Source organism: Sinohyriopsis cumingii, chromosome 8 (genome assembly GCF_028554795.1).
Source record: "Sinohyriopsis cumingii isolate HCF-2022 chromosome 8, ASM2855479v2, whole genome shotgun sequence".
Lineage (NCBI taxonomy): Eukaryota > Metazoa > Mollusca > Bivalvia > Unionida > Unionidae > Sinohyriopsis > Sinohyriopsis cumingii.
The window spans coordinates 86,507,783-86,534,545 of record NC_142968.1 but is presented as its reverse complement, the minus strand read 5'-3'; the positions used below and the strand labels follow the sequence as shown (position 1 = coordinate 86,534,545).

The 26,763-nt window shown below is 35.6% G+C and overlaps 1 protein-coding gene across 1 annotated transcript; it reads right to left on the bottom strand.

The window, feature by feature from the left end:
* On the bottom strand, nucleotides 1–25,010 carry LOC149794069 (molluscan insulin-related peptide 3-like). Its single transcript, XM_089966509.1, has 3 exons — nucleotides 24,816–25,010; nucleotides 825–1,044; nucleotides 1–431 (listed from the first exon to the last, which is right to left on the bottom strand). Exons 1-3 carry the CDS (start codon nucleotides 24,990–24,992, stop codon nucleotides 202–204), a joined length of 627 nt encoding a protein of 208 aa, XP_089822635.1. The 5' UTR covers nucleotides 24,993–25,010; the 3' UTR covers nucleotides 1–201.
* Nucleotides 25,011–26,763: the final 1,753 nt, after the last annotated feature.

The following is a 26,763-nucleotide window of genomic DNA, read 5'->3' as shown; positions in this document are numbered from 1 at the left end:
ATCGTTTCTGAAAATGTATTCATATCTCAATCACTTCATTCGCAAAATACAATAACATGTTACAATGCAATGCTGTTGTCATGAAGGAAATCTCGCTACAAATAAAACCAAATGATATGAGACGATACTTTACATTTACAGTCAAACCTATCACATCCTGTCCATACATCTAGGCACTTGCGCGTGTCCTTAAGCAAGCCGTTAAAATGGAAACCCTCGTACGTATTTGCTCAACAAAATTTGGATTGCTTCCAGTCCTTTGGCCTTTCCGCCGTTACAGTATGTCACTAGTTCTGGCACTGAACATTTGTTGTAACAGCATTCGCATGAAATTCCAGTTTGGTAAAAATCTACTCTTTTCGCTAGGAAAGAATTCGCCTCTTCCTTTCCGTAGAAATTTTTATAGAACGGCGACAAATCCATTGGAGAACCTGAAAATGAAATTTGTTTCGTATTTACACATCGGTTATCAGCAAAAATATGCAACGCATTTTCATGATGGGCACATCATGACACTTCATAGAGTGTGTGTTACTTCAATCATCTCAGTCTCCAGTAAACGTTCAAAGTCAAGAGATAAGTGCATACAAATAAACAATAAATGGCTTTTATCAAAACTGATAAGTAGTAAACTCGGAAAAATAATTTTAATCATTAAAAAGAAAGTCTGGGGTATAGAACTATAGCATCGTATGGATGTGTTGGCCATGTTCCTTGTATAATTTTGGAAAAAACAAAGCAAATGTATACAACCTAACAGTAAGATGAAATTTTGATCAAACGAACAATCAATAACAAGTTATAATACATGTCAGGCTATAGACCTTGTATGGCAGCTCTCTTTTTGTATTTCTTTTCATTATATCCGTGTTCACCGCAGAGTAGCTGGAGAACCCGGGATATCTTGTTGCCGCAGATTCCCAGTGGATGGGGTCGCTGCGTCATTACAGAACATGACTTAGTCGCTTCGCTGGATACACAATACAACTGCACACATATAACCAGAAAGATCAGAACAGTCTGCGTCTGTATTCTGTCAACCATCTGCAACAGATATAAGAACAATAAAGACAACAAATCGACACAATAGACAGGATGACCTCTATTTAAAGGCGAACCAGACAATATAATTATTGTGCACTCGGTACTTCTTCCAGTTGTTTACATTGATACGAGCGGTTGAGGCTTTCGTTACTAATTAAACTGGGATAGTGTTCACGTGCTCAGTCTACATAATCGGTCGAGAAAGCTCGCATCTTATTATAGAACTGGTACTAAATGAAATGTTCAAAGTACATTTTGAATGTTTTTCTTCTCTGTGTCTCTGTCCGCAGCTTGCTTAAGCTTCATATCGAACATTATTTAGAGTTTAATTTGCCTTCATATTATAAGTACCCCAAAAATGATATTCGGTTCCAATGTCGTACCAGGTAAAATCTGCTTCATTTAAGTCTTTTTCGTTTCTTTCGCTGTGAAAACATAATTGACCGTCAGTTACTTTGCGTTACCAATACGAGGTAAACCAGTAAGGATTCTATATGGCTGATTCCTTACAAAAACATCTGAAATTTATCATGGCTAGACTTTCCATAAACCATAATTATTAACATTTGCCCTGAATTCATAGTTCTGCCTTATTTTCCTAGTAGATGCTATTTATGTGGTGATGCTTGAAAATGCTTTGCATAGAGATAATCACAAGAGGAAAAACGACTGGATAAATCAAATAATATATAAAGAATACAAATCATATGGCGAATAACAAGCCTTTCAAGTGCACTGGATCCAGCAAGGGATCACGTGTGTCAGGAATTGATTAAGATAAATGCAATAAACTGACAACGAAAAATGCGAAACTAGTATCTAACTAGCTGAGCACATTCGACTCTTTTATGAGTATTTTTCAAAGGCAAATACAAAACATAGACAAGACAAACAAATAAAACAGAAGAAAAAAAAACGATTATGTTGGCGAAACTTTACATGGCTGTTTCTACAGGAATTAATCATTTTAACTTTATTACGTTTCAACTAGTTTATTTCAGCTTGTTGCTGATAATGGAAAATATTTGTATTGACCTAGAAATTGGCGAGACCTAACGACATCTGTTATTTTATGTAAAGTTATAAAGGGGTTATATTGCTAGTATGGAATCTGCAAGCTACAACAACATACGATATAAGATAATTAAAGATCGTGTTCAGCAAGTTTATCATTGTTGCACGTAAGGATCAGCAGTATGTGGTTTGGATATTTAACGTAGTTTTTAAAAAAAAAAATCAGTCATATCTACGAAGTCTGCAGTGTGGCAGTTTATAGTGGTGTCTAGCACTGGGTATCATGCAACAAGTGAACACTATACCGGTTTAATTAGCAACAAAATCATATTTTGTCCATCAGCCACATATGATTCGTTTGACACTAGAATGGGGTAGAATGTTTTTAAAAAGAGTTCGGTGAAAACTAGCTACTTCCTATTCGATGCTCATTTCCTTTAGGCTCCGGATCTTACTTGCAGAACTGGTGATGTAACTAATTTTTGCAGAGCGATGTTTTATGTAAAGAGTAAATGATTTCTACGAGTCACGTGAGTTTGATCACGATATAAGGGAAATATCACATGCATTGGGCAAGATGGGGCTAGCATAATAGATTATATGATTGCATCAACCGGCCTTATTAACTAATATTTCGATTTTGATATCGGTTGCACAAGTGAATCATATTTGGGTTCAATTTTAGACTTGTCGACATTAGCAGTACATCCAAGGAAAGATATACTGGTAAAATTTTGGACAGGTAAAGATAAAATAAAAAAAAATAAAAACGAATTTATGAATTCATTCCAAAGTGAACTTCCTGATTTTCTATCTAATTTTAATCATTCTTTATCTCAAGGGTTCAATGAAACTGTATATGTATCACTGATACATAGATATGTTACAAGTCAGCCCCTTGAATGTTCTTGCAGTACAAAAAAAAGGATTGGAAAGTACTACAACCCCATTGGTGTAATGAATATTATGATCCCTTAAAACAAAGGTCTTTTCTATGTAAATTTAGATTTGCCATCTGTACTGAACAGTCGACGGGTTATAAAATGAGTGGAAGCAAGTTAAATGTTTCTTGCATCAAAAAGATCATTATAAGCGAGAAGAAAAAAATGAATTAGTTGAATCAAGGTAAGGTATTTAAAAGTATTGGAAGCTAATTAAACACACGTGGACGTAAGGCATACAGGAAGTGCACGATGCCATGTAGGCATTTGTATGAAAACATCTGATCATTACACTATCATGAACTGTTCACAATTAATAATATAAGATTTACAATCCACATGAAATTTTTGAAAGTGCTCTTTCTAAAGCTGACGTTTTTCAACACATCTAATATCTCAGTTCATAAAAGTTTTGTGTAGGCCAGACACATCAAATATCTCAGTTCATAAAGGTTTTGTGTAGGCCAGACACATCTAATATCTCAGTTCATAAAAGTTTTGTGTAGGCCAGACACATCTAATATCTCAGTTCATAAAAGTTTTGTGTAGGCCAGACACATCTAATATCTCAGTTCATTAAAGTTTTGTGTAGGCCAGACACATCTAATATCTCAGTTCATAAAGTTTTGTGTAGGTCAGACGGAAATATACGCTGACATGATGATAAAGCAAGACTTACAAAAAGTAAAAAACCTCTTCGAGTGACCCTAAAAAATTAATGAGGTATGCTCGAATCCATATTTTGAAAACAAATTTGTATCAGAATTTGATATGCCTGAAACTTTCGATGATAAAGTTGAAAGTACTATTTTTGAAGTTGGAGTTTTCAAGTGTCCAGAGTCTCAAATCAAGAAAGTCTGGTAGCCGAAAAAAATAAAAGGCACGACCCTCACAAAAAATGTCTCGTCAGACGACTCTAAAATATTTAGATATATCTCTTACATTTTTCAAAATGTATTTTAAACCAATTGTTGCATTTTATTCAACTATTCAGTCACAAAGCAAAAGTTACTTAGCAATCAGTAATTGTTTGGGGAGCTTTTTGCGGGGGGTGGGTGGCGGGGCTGATTTATGCAACGGCTCAGAAATATCTGAGTAAAAAAGAATGAAGTTGACGAGTCTGATTAGTATATTTATAACTTCAATAACCCAGGTAACCTCAACGGTTACGAAAGTAAAGGGCATATAATTCAGATATGGCTTTGGTTACATCTGGCACTTTAACCGCTCCGGTGGCCTAGTGGTTAGAGCGTCCGCCTCCGACGCGGGGGTCGTAGGTTCGATCCCCGACCGAGCCATATCAAAGACTTACAAAAATGGTACTAACAGCTGCCTCGCTTGGCGCTTAGCATTAAGAGGTTAGTGTTAGGACTGGTCGGCCTTGTATCAGGTTAATGTGACCGGGTGGGACATCATGCTACATGTCTGCAGCATGATGCCCCAGTGCTACACAGTTTAATTCAGGAATGGAATTCAGCATGAAATAAGCCAATGAAAGAATATCACTTATATTAAATTGTATTATATGTTTATGTTCATCTGTAAATAGCCATTAATTCTCATATCCCGATATTAACTACATTAATCAGACTCGGATGTTCCGAGCATAGTTTAGCTATAGAGAAAGCATGGCATAATGTCAATCCTACTAATCAAAGTATATGTATTTTCTGGGACAAAAGTCGAATAAAAGATAATTATCATTTCGTTTTAAATGCCCATTTTATAAACATCTTTTAAACAGATACGTACCAGTAACTCTAGCAGACAAGAAAAACATTTTAAAAAACAGCCTCAGCACTCCATATAAGAGAACAAGTGGATATAAACATATTATTAACATAACTAAATATGTAATTTTTGATAAATCATGTGTTTTACATACATTTGTAATATGACAGCAGTATCATGTTATTATAGTTTCAACTTATTTACTATTTCTTTTATGGTATCTTCAGTTTTTCATTTTTTTATTGTGTGTTAATGTTCTACGTTATTGCAATATGGCGTTAGACATTATTGCAATACTTCCTGTCATGGTCATTAATTTTCTTTTTGGCGTGATTTTCTAATCTTATACATGTAATTTACCAATTTAAAATATTGATTTAAGATTTTTCTTTCTTTCTTAGAATGAATGTATTTCTGCGAAGCACATTCAAACCTCGTCAGCAATATATTGTACATGCATATTTACCTTTCTATACGGACCTGATTGCAATCGTTTGTAAGCTAATGAACCTTCTTTTGGTGGTCAGCTTTAAGGGAAAACATAAATGGAGTTTTAATCTCCTCCTCAACGGCGAGGAGTTGCCATAAGTGGTTTTAAATTGCAAGTCTTCACAGACTAAATTTCGATGGTACGGAGCGTACGTGTCTGTAATATCCGCCCGCGCTAAGAGAAGAAGCATTCTCTTTCATTACTTGTCAGTCAAGTGGAATTGACCTGAAAACATCATTCGAACGGCCAGCCTTCTAGTTCCAGACAAGTACTTTTATCTTGTTACAGACAGCAACAGGAATAATACATTCTCCAATATTCTAGGCATGAGACCACGCGAAGGAACTGATGATGTAACTTTCAAGGCGTGTTTTAAAATGAAGTTTGTCATGGTAACCTGGGACTATTAAATTAAAAACTCTAACACAGTCTAATTCGGTATTAGACAACTTTGATCAATTGTGTGGTTTCAATGATCAACGTGTATGCGAATCAGACTGCTTTCTTTGGTAATCGAATGATTTCTTCAACAAGATTAGGCTATAGTCCATATTACCTAGCACAGTGGGTCTTTCTTCTCAATGTTGTGTTACCTAACCCATCTCTCCTGATATCAGTTTCTCTGTCATTCAATGTATCTCATTATCAGGTTTCAGTTCTGATTGATTTACGAGTCATGTTTGACACAAATCCATCTCATATGCATGGTGGCGGAGAATACACAAGTCAATTTTCCCACGATACTGTTATACATTGTATGCTTGGTTGCGGAGAATTCACAAGTCAGTATATGTAATACCATCGCATACACTTGGTTGTGGAGAATTTGCAAGTCACGATTCATGCGATACCATCACACGTGCTTGGTTGTGGCGAATGTTTGTTTGTTCGTCACAACTACGATATTTCCCCCCAGAAAAAATAGAATAGAATTCTCTTTCATATCTGCTTAATCGAGTCTTATCGTGCGACTAAGAGTTTCTCCTTACCTAATCAAAACACGTCCTGAGTTAAGGTTCCATAGCAAATATATAAAACAGATTTGAGTTAATTTTATGTTCAGAAAGTATATAGTATATATTTTATATATCTTAACTAACTGAGTATAGTCTTTACTCTCACATGCCCACTTTTTAAATGGGAATTATTTATAAGTGATGACCGAATATTAAAAATGTATCATGAAATGAATAAGTCAGCATTGCTAATTAAGATATCTTTGTCTCCTGATCCATGGACACATGACTCGTCTTTATGCTTGCATTACATTTTTTCACTTTAGATGTGTTAAGTTTATGTTGTTGTTGTTGTTGTAGGGTTTAACGCCATTTTTCAGCACACGATAGGCTATTAATGACGGCCAGTATTAATTGTGGAGGAAGAACCCGGTGAAGACGCCGGAAAGAACCACCAACCCACGAGAAGCTACTGGTAAGCTTTCTCACATACCCACATTGGCTGAATCAGAGACTCGAACCCAAGCAGACAGAGATGAGATGGCAGTGATCCGTAATGGACAGTGCTTTAGACCACTCGGCCACTCAATATATATATATATATATATATATATATATATATATATATATATATATATATATATATATATATATATATATTGAAGTATATCACTAAGCTTTGTTCTCATTCATTGTATGGTACCACTATACATTTTTTCTGTATTGTTCCTTCATGTTCAAAGAAGTTTGGATAGAAATCTCTAAACTTTTCTTTAAAGATATGGCAAAAAATAAGTCTTATTTCAATAGAACTTTATGTTCTTTTCAAAATATGTGCATCTTAGCACACACACTATTCACACACAAAAAACACGCATGCATGCTGTTCTCGATATAGATAATATTACACAAAAAACTGTGTGAAACTTATTCATTGGCAATTAGTTTGCTTGTTGTATTAATACTATGGTATTTGCGTCAGTCATGCAGTTATCAGTTACAACAACCATATAACTAATCATCCTAGGCATATGGAGGAAGGATGGAAAACTCAAATGAATTTGAAAGACCTCATGGATCTCAGGAGAATAATCATCCCACTAATTAGTACGGTTGTCTATTTCAAATTGGCTCTCGTATTACATTTATTTAAAAACTAAACAGAAATAATGATTATTAACAGAATACATTTAAGAGAGTTCTGAAACCTTTATGAAGACGGGAAGAACAAATTCGAAGTTACACAGATTTTAAATTATACATGGATTATAGCCATGTCCTTATAGATGATCCCCTAGGTTGAAACCCACACCCCAAAAACCCCCAACAAAACAACAAAAGTTAACGACAAAGAAACTCTTGTCCAACCACCTAACTACACCTGTAAAAATGTAAACGTGTACACATTCACACGTCCCTGTGTGATCAGACTCGACAGCGGGTCGATGGAATGTGCTAACAGACTGACGTATTTACGTCCAGCCGACAGATCTATAGTAAGCTTCATTTGCCATGCCTTTCTCCGCACATTTGCATTATTTAAAGTAAATTCAAACAATTAATAGATCATAAATCAAGATATACCACCCATTTCCCCATTACTAATTTAAAAGACCAGTGGCACGAAAGTTCAATAGGAAATACGAATTTCCACCTAGATGCCAATATATGCATAAAAAGGCAAGGTGAAAAAAAACACAAATTGGTCCATGCAGTTGTTTTCGCTACATGTTTTCTACAAAGTACCGAAGGCAGACAAGCAGTCAAACCATGTAGACATAAAGCAATCTTTCATCTAATGTACAGTTGAGTGCGGCGTTTAAGCTGAACACGTGACACAGTTGATGCAGTCACAAGGCCATGCAATCCATACCACTGACCGATATTGCAATGAACACAAAACCAGCTGTTTAATTTCGTTTAGGATAATCTCGTTGAGAATACAATGTAATCGAAGCCGATAAATTTACCTGTCAATATTTCTGAATACATGGAAAATAAATGAAAGATCTGAATTAGAATACATTTTATGACCGAAGTAAGACTTAAATTTAGCCTAACGTAGCATAGCTAGGCCAGACATAAGTTTTGGCTAATATTTTCGTTGACTGTGGAAGCAAAGATAAGGAGCCTGCAGTTAATTTTAGTGAGGATTTCTAGCCATGGTACAAAGATGAGGTACAGACTAGGGCCTTCTAGCGAAGGAGCATGTGCCGTGCACAGTACTTTTTTCATTTGTACGGTCATTGGTTGTATTACGGACTAATATATTTCTACACAAGCATCATTGACAGTGGTACTGTTGAACTTTTGTTAATTCACTTGGAGTTTTCTTTGTAAAGAGTCTAATCATATAAAGCGATTGACATACATGTACACGCTGCTGTGTAGGGTCTAAAGGCACGGAAACATCGGTCATATATTCAAGAATCTACGCAGTACAATGTGTGTGTGTGTGTGTGATTTGGATTTGTAACGTAGCTTTAACAATGTTTCAGTCATATAGCTACGATGTCTGCAGTGTGACAGTTTATAGTGATGTCTAGCACTAGGGCATCATGCCGCATACATATAGCATGATGTCCCACCCAGGCCGACCAGTCCTAACACTAACCTCTTAATGCTGAGCGCCAAGCGATGCACCTGTTAGTACCATTTTTGTAAGTCTTTGGTATGACTCGGCCTGGGATCGAACCCACGACCTTCGCATCCGAGGCGGACGCTCTAGCCACTAGGCCACCGGAGCGGTCAGTACAATTTGAAATTTCCGAGCAAATAATCAACATTCCATATATATTTTGTCTCTACAACAATAAAACAGTAACGATAGTGAGGTAATTGGTGCCTTAATTCTCTAGAGCAAAAAGAAAGCACTATATTTAGTGTGAATGGTTAGTGAGGACAACGAACTTGGAAAAGAGTATTTATATATTGATTTGCTAACAAGTACAAAGCTATATCTGATATCGCTTTCTGAGCATCAGAAATATTTAACAGATAAAAATCATAGTGACTGTTACAGAGTAAAATAAGATTTATATATATCGTATAAAAATACATAAAACGTAAATGGTTTCATGGTCCAAAAGTGTAACGTACGCCTACCGACATAGATGTAGATGTATTGGGTCCGATTCCCAGAACCGGTGACTTTTTACAGTTCTTTTCTTGATATTGATATGAAGAAAAAAAAATCTTAAAGTAAAGATAGTAACATGCAATAAGTTTATTTTCCAGATGGATATAAACTTTATTAATAGTCAGCACTAATTTAGTTATTTAGTCATCATTTCTTCTTTCGTTTTTCTTTCTTTCTTTCTTACTTCCATTCTTTCTTTCTTTCTTTCTTTCTTTCTAAATGCACACATATATATATATATATATATATATATATATATATATATATATATATATATATATATATATATATATATGACCATATGTGCAATTATATATCTTGTTGTTACGTGTTTTATTCTCCAGCACCCATTTTGCGATGTAGTGACAAAGTTTTACGAACAAGAAGATTGTGTGACTTGGGTCAGGAAACGATGGCTCACTCTAAAGCAAGTACTTGAAGAAGAACGTTTAGTATTTATTTACGTCAAAACTGAATTGCTTCATAGAAAACTATTAGAGAAAAGTGCAACTTGTCACAAGTGCACGTGCTGGATAAACATATAATAGACTGCAGTGCAGTCAAGAGATCTGTTTAATGTAACTAAGTAAAAATAAACTATTAAGTTGAACATTCAAATTAATAAATATCATCTGGGACTCCAATATCGATTGAAGAAGACAGAATCACTAATTTCAAGAAACCCCATTACAGAAATTTAGCTTTACGTAATCATGTTCATAACCAGACTACAAGACACGAACATCGTAATTAAATTCCATTTTGAGGCTGTGATTTGATGATTATAATTTCTTTAACTTGTAAACATTGACATGCAAGCAATTTTTAACCTAAGTTTACTTCATTTAATTGATTGTTGTAAAGTGCTTTTTACACCCGTAATTTCCAACATGACATATTTTCTATATCAAAAATACCCCACTATGCATTAAATAACATCGTATTCGTATTCATAGGTACTACCATGGTTGAGGCCAGATTAAGGCGGTTGCAGGCCTGGTTAATTAAAAGCAATACTCCACCCCCTAAAATATTATAGTCTTCCTTTCCCAAAAATATTTTTAAAACATACCATTTCACTGAATTGCAGGACACACTGGACGCAGGCACAAGGACAAATATCGTGCACTATCAGTAGTACTAACACTTTCCGTCATTTCCATTCCGATTATATGACACCGGGAGTTACACACTATTGTCTGCTCAAATGAACTATACTCAACGAACATCTGATACGATTTGAGAATATACTCGACAAAATATCTTATACTAATATCTTGACAGAACAATTTATTAGTATTTCAGTGACAAATGGCTAATGATATCTTCCTGATTGGCATACCTATCTAGGATATTATGTTGAATACATTCTTGAATCATGTCAGATGTAACAAAATGGGATATATTCGACTAGATTTGAATCTGCCAAACATACATTTTCTTCCTATTAATCACTTTTAGCAATTTTCATTTTCTGTCTGCTTTTCGGCGGTTGACGTCGGGAACTCTGAATGCTTATCTACCATGTTGTGTGGAATGGGGGGTTGGGGAGGAGTGACTCGCATTAAACAAAACAAACTCCAATTTACATGTGACAATTTAAGGAAAAACAAAACAACTGTTATTCTGACAAATACTCATCTAAGGCAGTACAGTGCACATGTTAGTCATTTTCAAAACAGGCATGCATATAAATATATGAATATGACATCACATCGCACATAACAGACAATGTAATATTAAAGCCCAATTTCAGTGGTGGAAGCTATGTGACTTTTTTAAACAGAGAAATCAGTATGGTGTAGATCTTAATATTCAAAATGAATAAACTTAAGTTTCCTTGAAGTTAAATATACAATTTTAAAAAATAATACAGAGTTAAGAAAGTCATGAAAAGAAATGAATCAAGTACGGGGTTGATTTCACATAAACCAAAATTTAGCACCATTTAATGATTATACTGACCAATAAATATAGAGGAACGTTAGGAATAAATAACCTGTATTGTCTCTAAAATGATAAAATGATAACTTCCAATTGGTTATTACAGTAATGGCATCGATTAAATAGCGGAGGAATGGGAGGAAGAACTCACTGGAGCAAATGCATTGGTATTCATGCGTCAGCTGTGTTAGGTATATTGTCCTTACCGTCATTCTGGAGAACAATTTCATATAAAAGAAAGAATAAGTATGTGAAAAGTGGCTGACAGGAGGGGTTTTGTGCTTTTTAACCAAAACGTGATAGACTATGCATGACAACCAGTATATTTGGTGGAGGAAAAACACCGGCAAATCCAGGGAAGAATCACCGACCCATGGTAGGCCACAGGAAAGATTTCTCACATACCCACGTTAGCCGTGCCGAGAAACGAACCCACGCAGACAGAGATGAGATCTGTGTGATATGAGCCACCCGGGGCCACGGACAGGATGGGGGTTTAGGTTTAGCAGTTCTAATCAGCCGGAATGTGTTACACTTCGTTTTTGAACATGTGATACGATTTGAGAAAATACCAGACACAATACCAAAGTTATGTGTGCAGACAGGATATTTTACTGGCATTTTCAGTGACGTCGACATATTGGTAGGATCCATTTTTTTGGTGGCTTAACGATCTAAGATATTTTGCTTAGTACATTCTTGATTTATATCAGATGTTACAAAGTGTGATATATTCGGATAGATCTGAACCTGCCATAATCTGCATTCTCTTGCTGTCAACCACATTTACCAATATTTATTTTACATCTTGTCGTGACGTGGAATGCCTCTATATCGCGTTGTGAGCGTGTTTGCTTGTTTGTTTGTACGCGTTCGGGCATGTGTGTGTGTGTGTTTGTGTGTGTATTTGTGTGTGTGTATGTGTGAGTGGAGGGGACATGCAATAAATATAAGCAATTCTTTTTTACGTTGGGTAATTTAAACAACAAAATATAACTGTTAGCTTGACAAAAATGCAACTAAAACAGGATGTATATAATCAGAAGAAAAAAAATCTTATGCTGCCTATTTTAACTTTATTTATTATCAACTGATATATTCTTGTCCTAAAGTGTTGGTCTGCTGATTATTGGTATCAATTCATAAATAAGACAATTAACTCTTGATTTTCAACGTTAATTCATAATATTGTTTATCACAAAAAGGCGGGAGTAAACATCATTTCAACTCACCATGATAAAGACCGCAGAAACGTCTCGGCAACGAACGTCATATATTTATTTGACACAGAAGAGTTTGCTTGCTGCATGGCTGCATTTACATGCCAATAAAACATAATAAAGTCATAAGAACTACTGGCCTGACTACGTGAAGATTCTGTGGTATTATAGCTCTACACATGTCATGGTTTGTCAAAGAACGCAATATATGACCAAGAAGTGGAACGATTTGAGTGCACAGGTAGATATGACCATAAAGAGTTGCAGTGAGTGGAAGATTGCTGCACATAATATGGCCAAAGTGACTATATACACATAGTACTATGCATATTCGTGCTAAACAATCTTGATTTGCAGATGATGTTTATTTTTGCTGAAGCAAAAGTCGATATTATTTTTCTGAAACTCAAGTATCATCAAAGATGCATTAATGACTAACAAAAGATCGTCAACGTATTTCATAGAATTCTCCTTCAGACAGTAAATAACAGAGCATGAGTTTTACTGGCAAGAAAAATTCCTCTCTACTTTATAGAAGAAGAAAAAAAAACAAGCCATGCTAGAACGACTACTGGGTATTTGAGTTCACAAGATGAGTGAGTATGACGTTAAATACAATCATAGGTTCGAATGTACTAGTATTGACCGTACTCCAAAATATAATATAAGCAGGGTTTCTAAGTTTTTCAAGCGACCAGAGGTTAAGTAACACCACAAAAAACAAAAACAAATTGTTAATATCCATGAATTAATTGGCTGTTGCTGTACAGGTTTCCTAACAATTAGACTCACAAGTCCTTTCATTAAAGAGAGCAAGTGATATTTATCTGTTCCATCAAAATCAGACTGAGATCTCAATATTATTTTAACGTAAAAGTGTGTATCAATAAAACAATATGCTGGTTTGATACACTAATAATATATCTGAAAATGTTTAAAATCAATAATGGTAGAAACGACTCACCTCAGTTATCGAAGTTCCACCAGCTATGTCGACTAGTACAAAAGTCAGATAACATCGGCTCCTTTTATAAAGCCACCGAGGCAAGATGGTAGGGCAAGGCTTTCATACAATGAAGCGCTGCAAATCCAGATTACATCCGCCTGCAAGTTTTACTTAATGCTTAAACGTTATCATTCGAGATGAATATAGTTCAAGCAGCTACTAAACCGCCTTGTTTGTCTGCGACAGGCAATTCTTCCGGCAAGGATAAATTAAAACTTACATCATGGGGATTCAAGTTCTACAAAGTAAACGAATAGATGACGGGGAAGACTAAAATATACATCTCTTAGTCTCTGAGGATGTTTAAATGAAGAAGGTTTAACCATTTTATTATGTACTCCGAAGTTCAGACAGGACGCCTTTATCATGCCTAGCTCTTTTAAACTCATGGTTATTACCTGAGTATGGTGAAAGGTATATTAATTTATTTTTGTAGAATATATCTCAAAGTTTTAAAATAATTTGAATCAAAATAAATTTTCTGAATATCAGGAGGTTTCAACATTTTATAGAATTTATAGACCTGATGAAGTAACCTCTGCAAGAGGCTCTCTGTTGAACCCAAAAAGAATCTTCATATATATATATATATATATATATATATATATATATATATATATATATATATATATATATATATGTGTGTGTGTGTGTGTGTGTGTGTGTGTGTGTGTGTGTGTGATGCTGATGCATAGCATCTAAACTAAAATTACACCCATCAATAGGTAAAAGTAAAAGCAAACATATAAGAAATAATGCCAAAAAGGGGGGGGGGGGGAAAGAGCCAGCAGTAGCGTGCTAACGGGGTGGGGGGAGCTTAGAGGTCTTGTGGTTCCAAAACAGCTGATAAAATTATTTTTCGAAAATGACCAAAATTGTGTGTTTGTAATTTTGTTACTCTTGAATCACACCCTTTCAACAAATTACATAACACACCTGTAGAACAAGGATTTGCAAATTTACTCCTACAGTCAGCATACGCCTCCATATGCTTCGTGAACAAACTGTTACTCTCTCCATCAGTGCCACCTCTCCCCCCCACACACACACACACATCCCGCTAATCCCACTTGGCATTTCCGATTTTATCAATACAGTCATCGATTCTAGTTAATGGAAATTAATCTGTTTTTGTCACCCTATTCGCCTTCCTATAATGGGTGCACATAGGGAAAGTTTTAACTGGTGTTTGGAACAAGTATGCATTGCGAACTCCAATCACTTTTACTGGGCTCTATGAAATCATTTTCCAGCAAATACTGAATTCCTTTTTTTTTCTTCTTCAAACATTACTTTTTAAGAGCGTTCATCCTGTACGGGTGTTGTTTCACAGGTTTGGGATTTACAATTTCAGCGTCATGGAAAATTCCATTTGTTCTTGTAGGAACATCTGGAAATAAGTCCTCATATTAAACTATAAACTGTTTAAGTTCATTTCTTTCCTGCTCTTGCAAATATGAATGTTTCTGGTTCAGATCTGTCATAACTTCTGAATTCCAAAGATTTGTCACTCCAGTATTAGTACAATTCGATGATATTCCTTCACTTAAATCTTCACTGAGTGGGACAGGTACAACTAAATTGATTGCGTATTTAACCTGGCTATATCTTTCAATACACTCGTACTCCTTTAATTTATTAAGATCTCAGTAGCTCTAATATTATTATTTAACTCATTCATTTTCTTCTTAAATTTGTAAGGGGTTTATATCTAATCTGAAGAAAATTTTGAAAAATGAGCAAAAGACACAGAACTCGATAAATTAAGAGACTCAAAAGTTCTCTTCAATGTAGTTCTGTCAAACCACAAGTTCACTTTTGACTTGAATTGCTGAATGCGGTAACAAGATGGCCGCTATCGCTTAACCGGCTTGAAGCAGCTGTTCCGTTTTTTTAGTGCTTGTTGCCTGTTTTGATCTTCGTTATTGTGTTCATTATGTATTGGCTGTTAAATTACTTTTTGTTTCTTCATCTCCTTGTTTTGGAAATGAGAACAATTAGACTTTTTCTCAGCTGTCGTGCTCCACTGGTTTTGAACAAACCGCCATCACGTGATACTCGCCAGTCAACCCTTTTATGCTATGATGGACCCTCATTAATTGCTTTAAATGATCACTCCTTGGCTCTCCACGCTACATTGTGCTCTAGACTAAACGAACTTGGACTACATTCATCATTACCTAAATGTAAACAGAAGCGAAAAAAGAAACGTTGTTTTAAAGCTGGCCGGCGTAGAAAAGGAAGAAGAATTCCAGTTATCTCCATTATTTCGGCTCAACAATTTAAAATAAAATTCGACCGTTAATTTAGGTAACCTAATTCAAATCCCTATTAATTCGTCAGCCTTTGTGTCAGCTATCCAATAAATATCTCTGCGCATTGCATTATTCAATGCCCAGTCAGTAGGACCACCGGAAAAGCGCACTGAAATATTTAATTTCATCAACCACCATAATATAGACGTATTTTTCCTGACAGAAACATGGCTAAAAGCATCATGCGATGAGCCCATGTGTGCAGATCTAACACCCACTGGTTACTCCATCAAGTCGTTCCCCGTAATTCTCGCGGAGGTGGAATTGCTGTTATCACAAAGAACTCCATGATAAAACGTCTCAACTACACCACAACATTCAATTTCGACCACACATCGTTTGAACTAGTCCAAACCACAGTCACACTGGAGCAAAGGTCAGTCCATTTTTTGTGCCTATACCGCCCTCCTCCTAGTAGAAAAAACAAGCTGGCTGACTCTCTCTTTTTAGAGCAGTTTCCGAATCTCCTGGGCTATGGCAATTCGATAGGTGGCAACCTGATTATTCTTGGAGATTTCAACTTTCACTTTGACTGTCCCGGAAACTCAAATACATCAAAACTCGTAGATTCCATTAATGTTTTCAACCTCAAACAGTCAGTTAATCAACCCACCCACAAATATGGCCACATTTTAGACTGGATTCTTCATAGACCTGATGATAACATTCTACGGTCCTCCCTGGTATCCCATGACCTTGCATCAGATCACCTCTGCATTATATGCCATCTTGACGTATCAGTCCCTAACCCTCCACCTTTATCTGCTACTAAGAGAAACCTCCGTATGATAAATAGAACTAAACTAATGCACGACATCCAAGCTAACCTAACCACTTGCTTACCTCCTACCGCAGAACAACTCGATAACTGCCTGCGTTCATTGCTTGACAAACATGCCCCAGCTACCAAGTACAGAGTATCAATTCAAAGGTGTTCTCCATGGTATAGCAGTGTTAGGGACCAGCTTCGCACTGCTAAAAGAGACCACCGTAAAGCTGAGAGGCTCTGGCTTTCCACCAGACTCACTATTCATAAGCAAATCTATGAAGCCGCTAAGAAGAATATCACAAATATAGTCCATGCAGCGAAATCAGCCCACTACACTACTAAGATCATGGAAAGTTCCAGCTGCAAAGAGCTCTACGAGATTGCTAGCAAGTTAATATCAAGGAATAAATCTATACCACATCCAACTACCTTCTCTCCAGTTGACCTTCCGAACATGTTTGCAAATTTCTTCCGTGACAAAGTACAAACCATTAGAGATAAGCTTAACACGACAATTTCAATTGACTCATCGTCACCATACATTTGGGATACAGAATTTGAGTGGCAACCATTGGCAGCTTTTGAACCTGTCTCTATGTATTTCGTACGTACAATCGTGATGAAGAGTGCACCAAAGTCATGTGAACTTGATCCAATTCCAACATCACTGCTGCTTGAGTGCTTAGACCCATTATTGCCTTCACTAACTGATGTTATTAATACCTCTCTCTCATCCGGAGAATTCTCATCATTTTTCAAAACTACCATTGTAAAGCCTCTGCTGAAGTAACCAACACTAAACCATAACGATTTAAAGAACTACCGCACAGTTTCTAATGTCCCATTCATATAAAAAAAAATCGTAGAAAAAGTTGTTCTATCCCAGCTTGTATCTCATCTAGATTCAAACATTCTTTTTAGCAATGTACAATCTGCATATCGCCCTTGCCAAAGTAGTTAATGACATTCTCTCTGCGTTGGATAGCGGAAAGATTACAGTCCTCAGCCTCCTTGATTTGTCTGCAGCATTTGACACAATACACTATGATATATTACTTCACCGTCTCCAGCATGTATTTGGCATTCATGATACAGCCTAGATATGGTTCAAGTCCTACTTGGTCAAGAGGACACAAATTGTATCTGCAAATAGAATACACTCCAGCCCAGTTCATCTATGTTGTGGTGTTTCACAGGGGTCTGTTCTTGGACCTGTGCTCTTCATTCTGTACACTCAGTCACTCTCAAGTGTCGCAGATCATCATCCAGTGTCTCACCAATTGTACGCTGATGACACCCAAATATACAAATCTAGCCACCCAACTGAAGTTGATTCTACCATCCAAGGTATAGAAAGGTGCATTTCTGATGTGAAATCATGGATGACATGTAACAAGCTGCAGATGAATGAAGATAATATTCAGGCCATTCTGATCACAACACAAAGACTTTCTCATTCACATCCTTTACCTCAAACAATAAATATCAGCAACACCAACATTAAATTCACACAATCAGTACGAAACCTAGGTGTTACTCTGGACAGTACTCTCACATTGCACCAACATGTCATGAATATATGCAAGGCTGCATGTCTTGAGCTGAGACGCATCAGCTCAATTCGCAAATATCTTTCAGTTGATGCCACTAAAACACTTGTGTGTTCATTAGTACTTTCAAGATATTTGTGCCTGTTGCCTGTCTTCATCTACGTTATTGTGTTCATTACGTATTGGTTGTACAATTCATATATGTTTCTTCATTTCCTTGTTTTGGAAATGAGATCAATTAGACTTTTTCTCAGCTGTCTTGCTCCACTGTTTTTGAACAAACCGTCATCACGTGATACTCGCCAGTCAACCCGTTTATGCTATGATGGACCTCATTAATTGTTTTAAATGATCACTCCTTGGCTCTCCACACTAAATTGTGCTCTAGACTAAACGAACTGTGACTAAATTCGTCATTATCTAAATGTAAGCAGAAGCGAAAAAAGAAACGTTAAAAAGCTGACCGGCGTAGAAGAGGAAAATTAATTCCAGTTATCTCCCTTATTTCGGCTCAACAATTTAAAAAAAAAAAAAAAAAACTTTCACTTTGACTGTCCCGGAAACCCAAACACACCAAAACTCATAGATTCCATTAATGTTTTCAACCTCAAACTGTCAGTTAACCAACCCACCCATAAACATGGTCACCTTTTAGACTGGATTCTTGAAAGATCTGATGATAACATTCTACGGTCCTCCCTGGTATCCTGTGACCTTGCATCAGATCACCTTTGCAGTATATGCCATCTTGAGGTATCAGTCCCTAACCTTCCATCTTTATCTGCTGCTAAGGGAAACCTCCGTATGATAAATAGCGTTCTTTTGCATACCAGGGTCCAGCAACGTGGAATGAATTACCCACTGAACTTAGACACAAAGACAGTGATCACATTCAAGAGGGCTCTCAAAACTAACTTATTTCGACTGCAAGAACAAACTTAAAGACCTAATAATATTTCCTACCTTAACTATTCTCAGCATGTTTTTTTATGTTTTCTAATTTCACGGTGGTTGTTTTTGTAATCATATCATTATATGTTTTTATCTTATAGGTGTTGTCTAATGTTGTAAAGCGCTTAGAGCTTCTAAAGATTATGCGCTATACAAAGTCCTCATTATTATTATTATTATTATTATTATACTCTGGAATGCTCAGGACCTAAAATTTGACCCTTGACCCGATTGGACAGATTTGGGAAGGCCAAATTGAGAAACAAACTTTATCAAAGCTTTTACTATTGTTTCAGATTTAATAATCTTCGAAGGAATTCCCTCTGGAAACTTTGTTGACGCACACATTATGGTCAACAAGTATTGGTTACCTGACTTGGTCTTGGGTAAGGGACCAACACAATCTACCATAATTCTACAAAATGGTTAGTAAAATGCAGGAATAGGTTGCAGATGAGCCTTAGGTATTTTCTGATTGGGTTTTCCTACCATTTGACAAGTGAGACAAGATCTACTAACTTCACTTTTTATTTTTGCCGAGTAGACGTGAGTCAAGAACTTGTGATAAGTTTTATTAATCCCTACATGACCAGCTTAAGGAGTTTCGTGAGCCAGACTAAGTATTTCCTGTCTGTAATGTTTTGGATAGACAATTTGATAGTTCACTGACCACTCGTCATCAGCAGGTACCTCGGAAGGTCTCCATTTTCTCATAAGATTTCTTTTTTAATGAAAAAACAGACAGGTACTTCAGTGGCGTCAGTTTCATTAATGGTCCTTTGAAACAAACAGGAGATCTCTGGATCCTTTTTCTGTTCGACGACAAGTGATTGTCATTTGCCACCCTCATTAGAATGAAGAGAAAGATTAGTTAAAAGAGAATCATTGTGATCAATACATTTTGAGGATGATTGTAATCAATACCTTTTGATTGATTCAAACCATGAGTGAAAGTTTACTCATCAAAAGCCTGACCACTACATGCGTCAGCTAAAGAAATACTTTCCTTATCAACATCATTCTCAAGAGCTTTATTTGTCATAGCTCTGGTAACTGTGCAAGCTGGGAATAAATCAGGGAACTCATTTACAATTCAATCGACTTTCTGATCCAAGCAAGGCGTGTCAGTTACAAGTGGATTAACCACAACAGTGCCTCCAGCTTGGTCGTTGTTTAGTAATAATTGCGTGCCCACAACGAGTAGAGCATAAACTGTGCCGACTGTCACTGGTCTTGAGACTAAGTCTGATGACAAATTTACACAACGTTTAGGAACATTAACAACGCCTCACTCTATTCCGTTAATCAGAACACTCATTAGAAGAAGACTTCTCAGACAAAGACGTAGTACCTGACGATAAAAGACTCCGAGAAGCTCCCGTGTCTCTTAAAATTGTAATGGGGATTGGATTGGCCGAATCACCCAAGAGGGATATAGAACAATTCAATATGAATGGTTCATATTTCTCCATATTAGACCCAACACATGTAGTGCTTTTAACACCTGACCGTGGCCTAGACCTCTTAGAAATAAGAGCATCTGGAATAGGTCTGTCTTGATTCTGATGCCTATTTTTCAATTTGTAGCAATCAGAAAAAATGTGCACTTTTTTCGTGCAATATATACACCTGAGAAGAGACAGGGATCTTATCTGAAGCTTGATTTGGGAAAGTTGTGCCAGTTTGAGTTTTAGAAGTGCTTGTATTAGGCTGTAATACGTTTCTGCCAGAAGACTATTTGAGTTGAAGTCTTATTTACAAAAGTAACTTTATTAATTAAAGATTACTAATCAGGAGCACGAGCAGCATTTTCAAGGTTTCAATCTTATACTCGTCGAGATAAGTCTGAACGTCACTATGGACACAGTTCTTGAACTCTTCAAGAAATATAAGAATACAAGTTGTTTGAGACTTTCATAATCTTGTTCAACTTTCTTTGCTAAGCACCATCTATCAAATAACTGCTCTTTTTCTCTAGTAAATTCGACATGAATTTGTCCAGCATTTCTTTTGGGACAGTTTCTGAATTTTTGCCGATAAACTTCATTGACTAACTCATAACCCCTTAAGATGCATCCCATAACCGTATTATAGTCACCACTTTGGTGAACTGTCAGTGAATTACAAATATCAATAGCCTTACCAGTGAGTACACATTTTAATAATAGAGTCCAATGCTTCCATGGCCATTTCAAATTTTCAGCAACTTTTTTTCAAAACAAGGAAAATATTTGTCTTATTCTCTTTCTTTGAAAGGGGGCACTAACCTAATATTTGAAGTGGGAATGTGCCTTGCACTTACCAGCTCCATTTCTTTTATTCTAAATTGATATTCCCTATCTTTCTCTCTTTATTCCTTATCTAATTGCATTTATTTTTCTCGTAAATACATCTTTCTTTCTTTCTCTCTTTCTTTCTTATCTAACTGCATTTGTATCTGCTTCTCTCTCTCTCTCTCTCATATTGTAACTGTATTTATGTTTCTTGTAACTGCATTTGTCTTTCTTTCTCTTTTTCTTCCTTATCTAGTTGCATTTGTTTTTCTTTCTCTCTTTCCTGTCTCTCTTTCTCAAGTTGTAACTGCATTTCTTTTTCTTCTTTATCTTTCTGAAGTTCCCAATTCCTCAACTACAATTCCATCTTGCATTTTAATTCTTATTCTTTAATTTTATGTCAGAGTCTGTTACTGACTTACTGATCGAAACCAAAACACTTTTATCCAAAAGACTCTTTATTTTGCCAAATACTGGACCAAAATGTTGTTATCCCTTGCTTCGGTAGGGACGTTTTTGCTTCAGAAAGATCGTATTTTCTGGCAAGTTGAATCAATTCATCTTTTTTTAAAAGATCTAATTGGTCCTGGGTAGGACTTGAAATAAAGATTTCCAATTTTGAAGATATTTTGAAAAAAGCTTGCCGATTTCACTTAAGATCTCAAAATTGTAAAATAATACTTGGGATTTTTAAACGATAAAAAAACTAGGTAATTTCAATTTAAAAAAAACAAGGTTTTCTGAAATAAATATCCAAATATCAAATTTCCAGGGACAAGCTCCCAATTTATTATGTTACGTGTTTAGGCTCTAATACACAGTAATAAAGAAAGAGTGAGAACAAGAAGCTTTGAAAATTTAACAAATACTTTATTTGCCTGGAAAAACACTGCAAAATAGAGAAAAAATAAGAACTTACGATTTTAAGAAATCAGATCAAGAAATAATCCAAAAATGATCCCCGAATTAAATTTTAGATGTACTAGTAATTAAATGTTATAATGAATTCAAGTTCGAGTCCCAACGAAAATTCTAAAATGGAAGGCGATGACGTATACTGTAGCTAGTATTGTGCTGTTGTGTCTACAGTTCTTTGTTGTTTCACAAACAATATTCCGGTGTTTGGGTTTGCGAATAAAATTTCAAGAAATGTCTTTATTAAAGAATTCTGTACGAGCACACAATTATTTCCAGGAAAAAGAATTGATCTTTTAGAATCCAAATAACTTGAATAAAACTTAAAATGTAACTCCAAACCGGTTACAAACAAACACTTTCCAGCGTAAAAGCCCAACTGACTATTTTATCTATAGAACAAAGGTTATAGAGTAACTTGAAATGCAAAACAGATTCCCGGATGAGGGTTAACCCTCCAGAATTTCGAGAACAGCGTTGAAGTATTTACGTCTAAATTCACGTAGTCCCATTCAGCCTTGATTTCACTATTATCATTCGCACATTAAGAATGAATACAAAAAATGTTGTTTACTTGATTCTCAATCAATGTCAGGAACTAGGTCATCAAAAAGATACAAAGTTCTGTTTTCAGATGTTTTCGACAAAATAGTCAGGTCAAACTAATTTCTGGAAAATATAAAATTCCTAGTAAACAAAATTACATTACTTTAACATGTAATGAAATAAAACAAAGTTAAAACTTACAAAAATTTAATTAAATTAAATCAAATATACATAACAACATTCAGTGCCGGATTAAACCATGTGGAGGCCCTTAGGAAGTCCTTGGGCAGTCGAAATCTTGGGAAACTCATAAATTATCTCCTAATACGTGTTATCAATTCCGTAGTCGCGGGGCCCTAAAAGGCGTGTTGCCCATCGGATGGTGCCTGCTCTGCCTATTGGGTAATCTAGCACTGTGTTCATTGTATATTATCTTCAATTAAGTATCGTCGACTGTTGTTGCACTGTACATTTATTTTTTTCAATTAAGTATCTTCAACTTTTCTTATGCATTGTACATTATTTGGAATTAAGTGTTTAATATGTATTGGCTTGTTCATGATTTCATTTTTGTACCTCCCCCCCCCCCACAAAAAAAATAATAATATGAAATCCCTGATTCTCTACATGATGCAATATACAGCATCCTAGATATAAAATGATCATATTTCAAAATGAAAAAAGATAAAACCTCTTCACCCATAAACGAGCTTATAGTAAAATATGCACAAAATCTTACACATTTGATTGGTTGATTTAGTGTCTAACTCTATTGCCACCAAGCGGTCACTAACATAGTCACCTAACGGAACTTAAACACTAACACGACCTTAATATTTGTGTTGGCTAATGTTTTATTCATGGGTGAATTTCAAAATCTCCTCAGGCAAAAATCCTCCTAGACAAAATTCCACCACCAAAATTAAACAGTGTATAACCCACCCACCCCCGTATAAGTTTATCCCTTTGTACATTATATAACAATCAAAAATATACATCTTTGTCTGTCGGCTTGGGCAAGATGCGTATTTAGGATATTTGAGCCTCTATACAAAGCTTACCGAAGGGATTCTGTCTAATCTTTTGTGTAAAAAATAATTCACCAGCCCACCCCCTGAGTCAGATTCATTCATTTCTTGGGGGTGGGTGGGCATTCTTGGTGCTTTTCTTTTAAAGCGAATGGCGGTTAAAAGCTGACGAGGGGTTGGTGAGTGGGTGGGCTGAAATTATAGATATTTGTTTTGTCTGACACGTGCAAATGCACGGCATTTAATTATATTAAACTCCTAGAGGTGTCCTCAAATAACACGAATGACTATTAAAGATTCAGCTGGAATAAAACAAGAAAATAATTATATAATGCATATTTTTAAATAGCAAGAGATCCGTAAATAACGGACCTGTGAGGAACTACTGTTTATATGTTATTGTATATGGTTATGTATGGTGCTGAACTACAAACCTGGTTATATATAGTGTAATTGAAACGTAAGTTCAAAGGATATAAGATGTAAAATGAAACACAAACACATTGACTACAAACGCCTTAAAATATAGTCAAACAATGTAATATAAACCACATTCTTTACAGAAAATTCTAAGATTTTAGTAGATGCCATGTCATTAAAAACTTCTTTATTGAGCCACTCACCCCCAACGCAAATGCAATAAAATTGTATGTCTTGTAATCGATATAGTGGACAGTGATGTGTCCTGTTCTTAGTGAGCCCTGGCTGTGTGATTTTGTGGGATTAACGCCATTTTGCAGCACATCATAGGCTATTTTGGTGGCGAAAGAACCCAGGAAAACCACAAGAAGAAGAACCAGTTTTCTATTGCTAGATTAGATGTATCGAATTTTATTTAAAGAGTTTTTATTCCACATATTGCAAAGTATATTGTGCACGTCTATTTATATATATTTTTTTAAATCAATGTATGAAATCTTCCATTTAGTAACGGATGACTAAAGGGTAGCTTTGGCTGCTTTATCAGCACCTTTGTTACTTACATAGCTTGATAACCAGCAGTATATAATACACTTTACAGATGTTATGAGTAGATCGTGTTTCTGTAAGGAGTTCTCTCTGCTGGAGTCGGAATATCTGGACGCTTCTACAAGGTAACATTTATATGTGACAGGAGGAACTTCCACAAACGTTTCCTGTTTTGGTGTATTACTTAGCATGAGTCTTAATACGTAGTCTTAATTCTTACTAACATCGATGGGATATTTAAGACTGTAAAGAATTTATCCCCGATAGAGATTCTCCATTACTGGTTCCACTATCCAACGCAATATGACGTATATCGTATTCTGTATCTTGATTTATTATTGTGAGTATTAGGCTTTGTTGTTTAGGTATAAATCACCCTCCGTCTGTACTGAAAATAGGTTGAGAGAGAGAGAGGTTATATTGTTTCCACAAAAGGATCATTTATAGCTGAGTCAAAAATTATCCGTTTTGTAGCAGATATGAAATTTACAGGTAAAAGGTGAAATCTCAGTCATTTATGCTCAGTTTGTATTCACTCAGAATCACCTGTCAAATGATAACAGAAGTTGATCGAAATCAAGTGCCATCATATGATAAATGAAGTTGATCGGAATCATCAGCTAGCGTGTGATAACGGAAGTTTATCGGAATCAACAGTCAGCGAGTGACAACTGGAGTTATATAAGTCATACGCTCCTAATACCCTATGACATTTATAGCTTTCAGGTGTCAATGTTCACAGATAAAATACATAAAAATTTCCAGAGAAAAGGCATACAACTGTGGATAAAATACATATTTCAACAGAAGGGTTTATTCGAAGCTATCTATGAGTTTTTTTAAACATAATCTCGCTGTTTGTTTTCACAGATTCTAGTAGAGAGATTTCTTCCTTTCTGGTGTTGTTTAAATAATTATTCTCCACGCAAACAAATTTAAGGACGACATTGATAGCTATTCGTTAAATTTTTCATATTTTTTGGTGATGCCCTAACTGTATTTCTTTTACTTCTTTTACTGGAAAATTAAAAAGATACCTTGAGTAAGTTTTTCTTAACTGTGAAAGGTTAATATAAAATCAGTCAATCAATCAATCGATCAATCTATCTATCTCTCTATCTATCTATCTACCTATCTATCTATCTATCTATCTATCTATCTATCTATCTATCTATCTATCTATCTATCTATCTATCTATCTATGTATCTATCTATCTATGTATCTATCTATTTGATATTTAATGATTCAGTCAATGTTCTGCGTCAGTCATGGAATTGTTGGCGTGGAATACTTGTTCGATTTCAAAAGAAAGACCAAATGATTGATTGCAACAGAAAGTGGAGGAGATGATCTGGTAGAATTAATGAATCATCTACAACCTTTTATATACATAAATTGAGAATTAAAAGGCCCACTTACTCATCGACTAAACCTGATGAAAATATCGGTTTTCGTTATCTAGGTTGCACACTTTATCCCATCGGCTTAATACCGTAGGTAGAAGATGGAATTAGAAACAGAGTTACCTGAAAAGAGTGTTCAACTGACATGAAATTGAGGATTATTATTTTGTTTTACTAAAGCTCTCGTTTGTCGATCTGCGTGAGAAATACATTCCTTGTTCTTATTACAGATGAGGCATCCATAATTGTGCGTAAAATTCTTTAGTTTGTATTTTTCAATCATAATGGATCTGCCTTATAAACAATGCTGCTCAAATATTGAACAATTATAACAAATATACACTTTTTGCATTGTAATGTACATAGTTACACTTTCTTTTACTTCATTTCTCTGCTTTCAGATCACAAAATAGGTACAAAGTCTCGAATTTCCTGTACGCTCCAGTTGTCCTTAGCATGTGACACATTCATCTTTCTGTTACACTGAATATGTTGCATTGAATATGCGTTGAATTTTTTGTGTTACATTAAATATGTTACATTGTATAATCATTATAA

Bases quoted from the DNA above. Each gene is read 5' to 3' on its own strand.
- LOC149794069 (XM_089966509.1), bottom strand. From the start codon at position 24,992: ATGCTAAGTAATACACCAAAACAGGAAACGTTTGTGGAAGTTCCTCCT. The intron at 1,045-24,815 runs GTAAGTAACAAA...TATCTGTTGCAG, and splicing joins ACTGCTGGTTATCAAGCTAT to ATGGTTGACAGAATACAGAC. The intron at 432-824 runs GTCTATAGCCTG...TTTCATTTTCAG, and splicing joins AAAGAGAGCTGCCATACAAG to GTTCTCCAATGGATTTGTCG.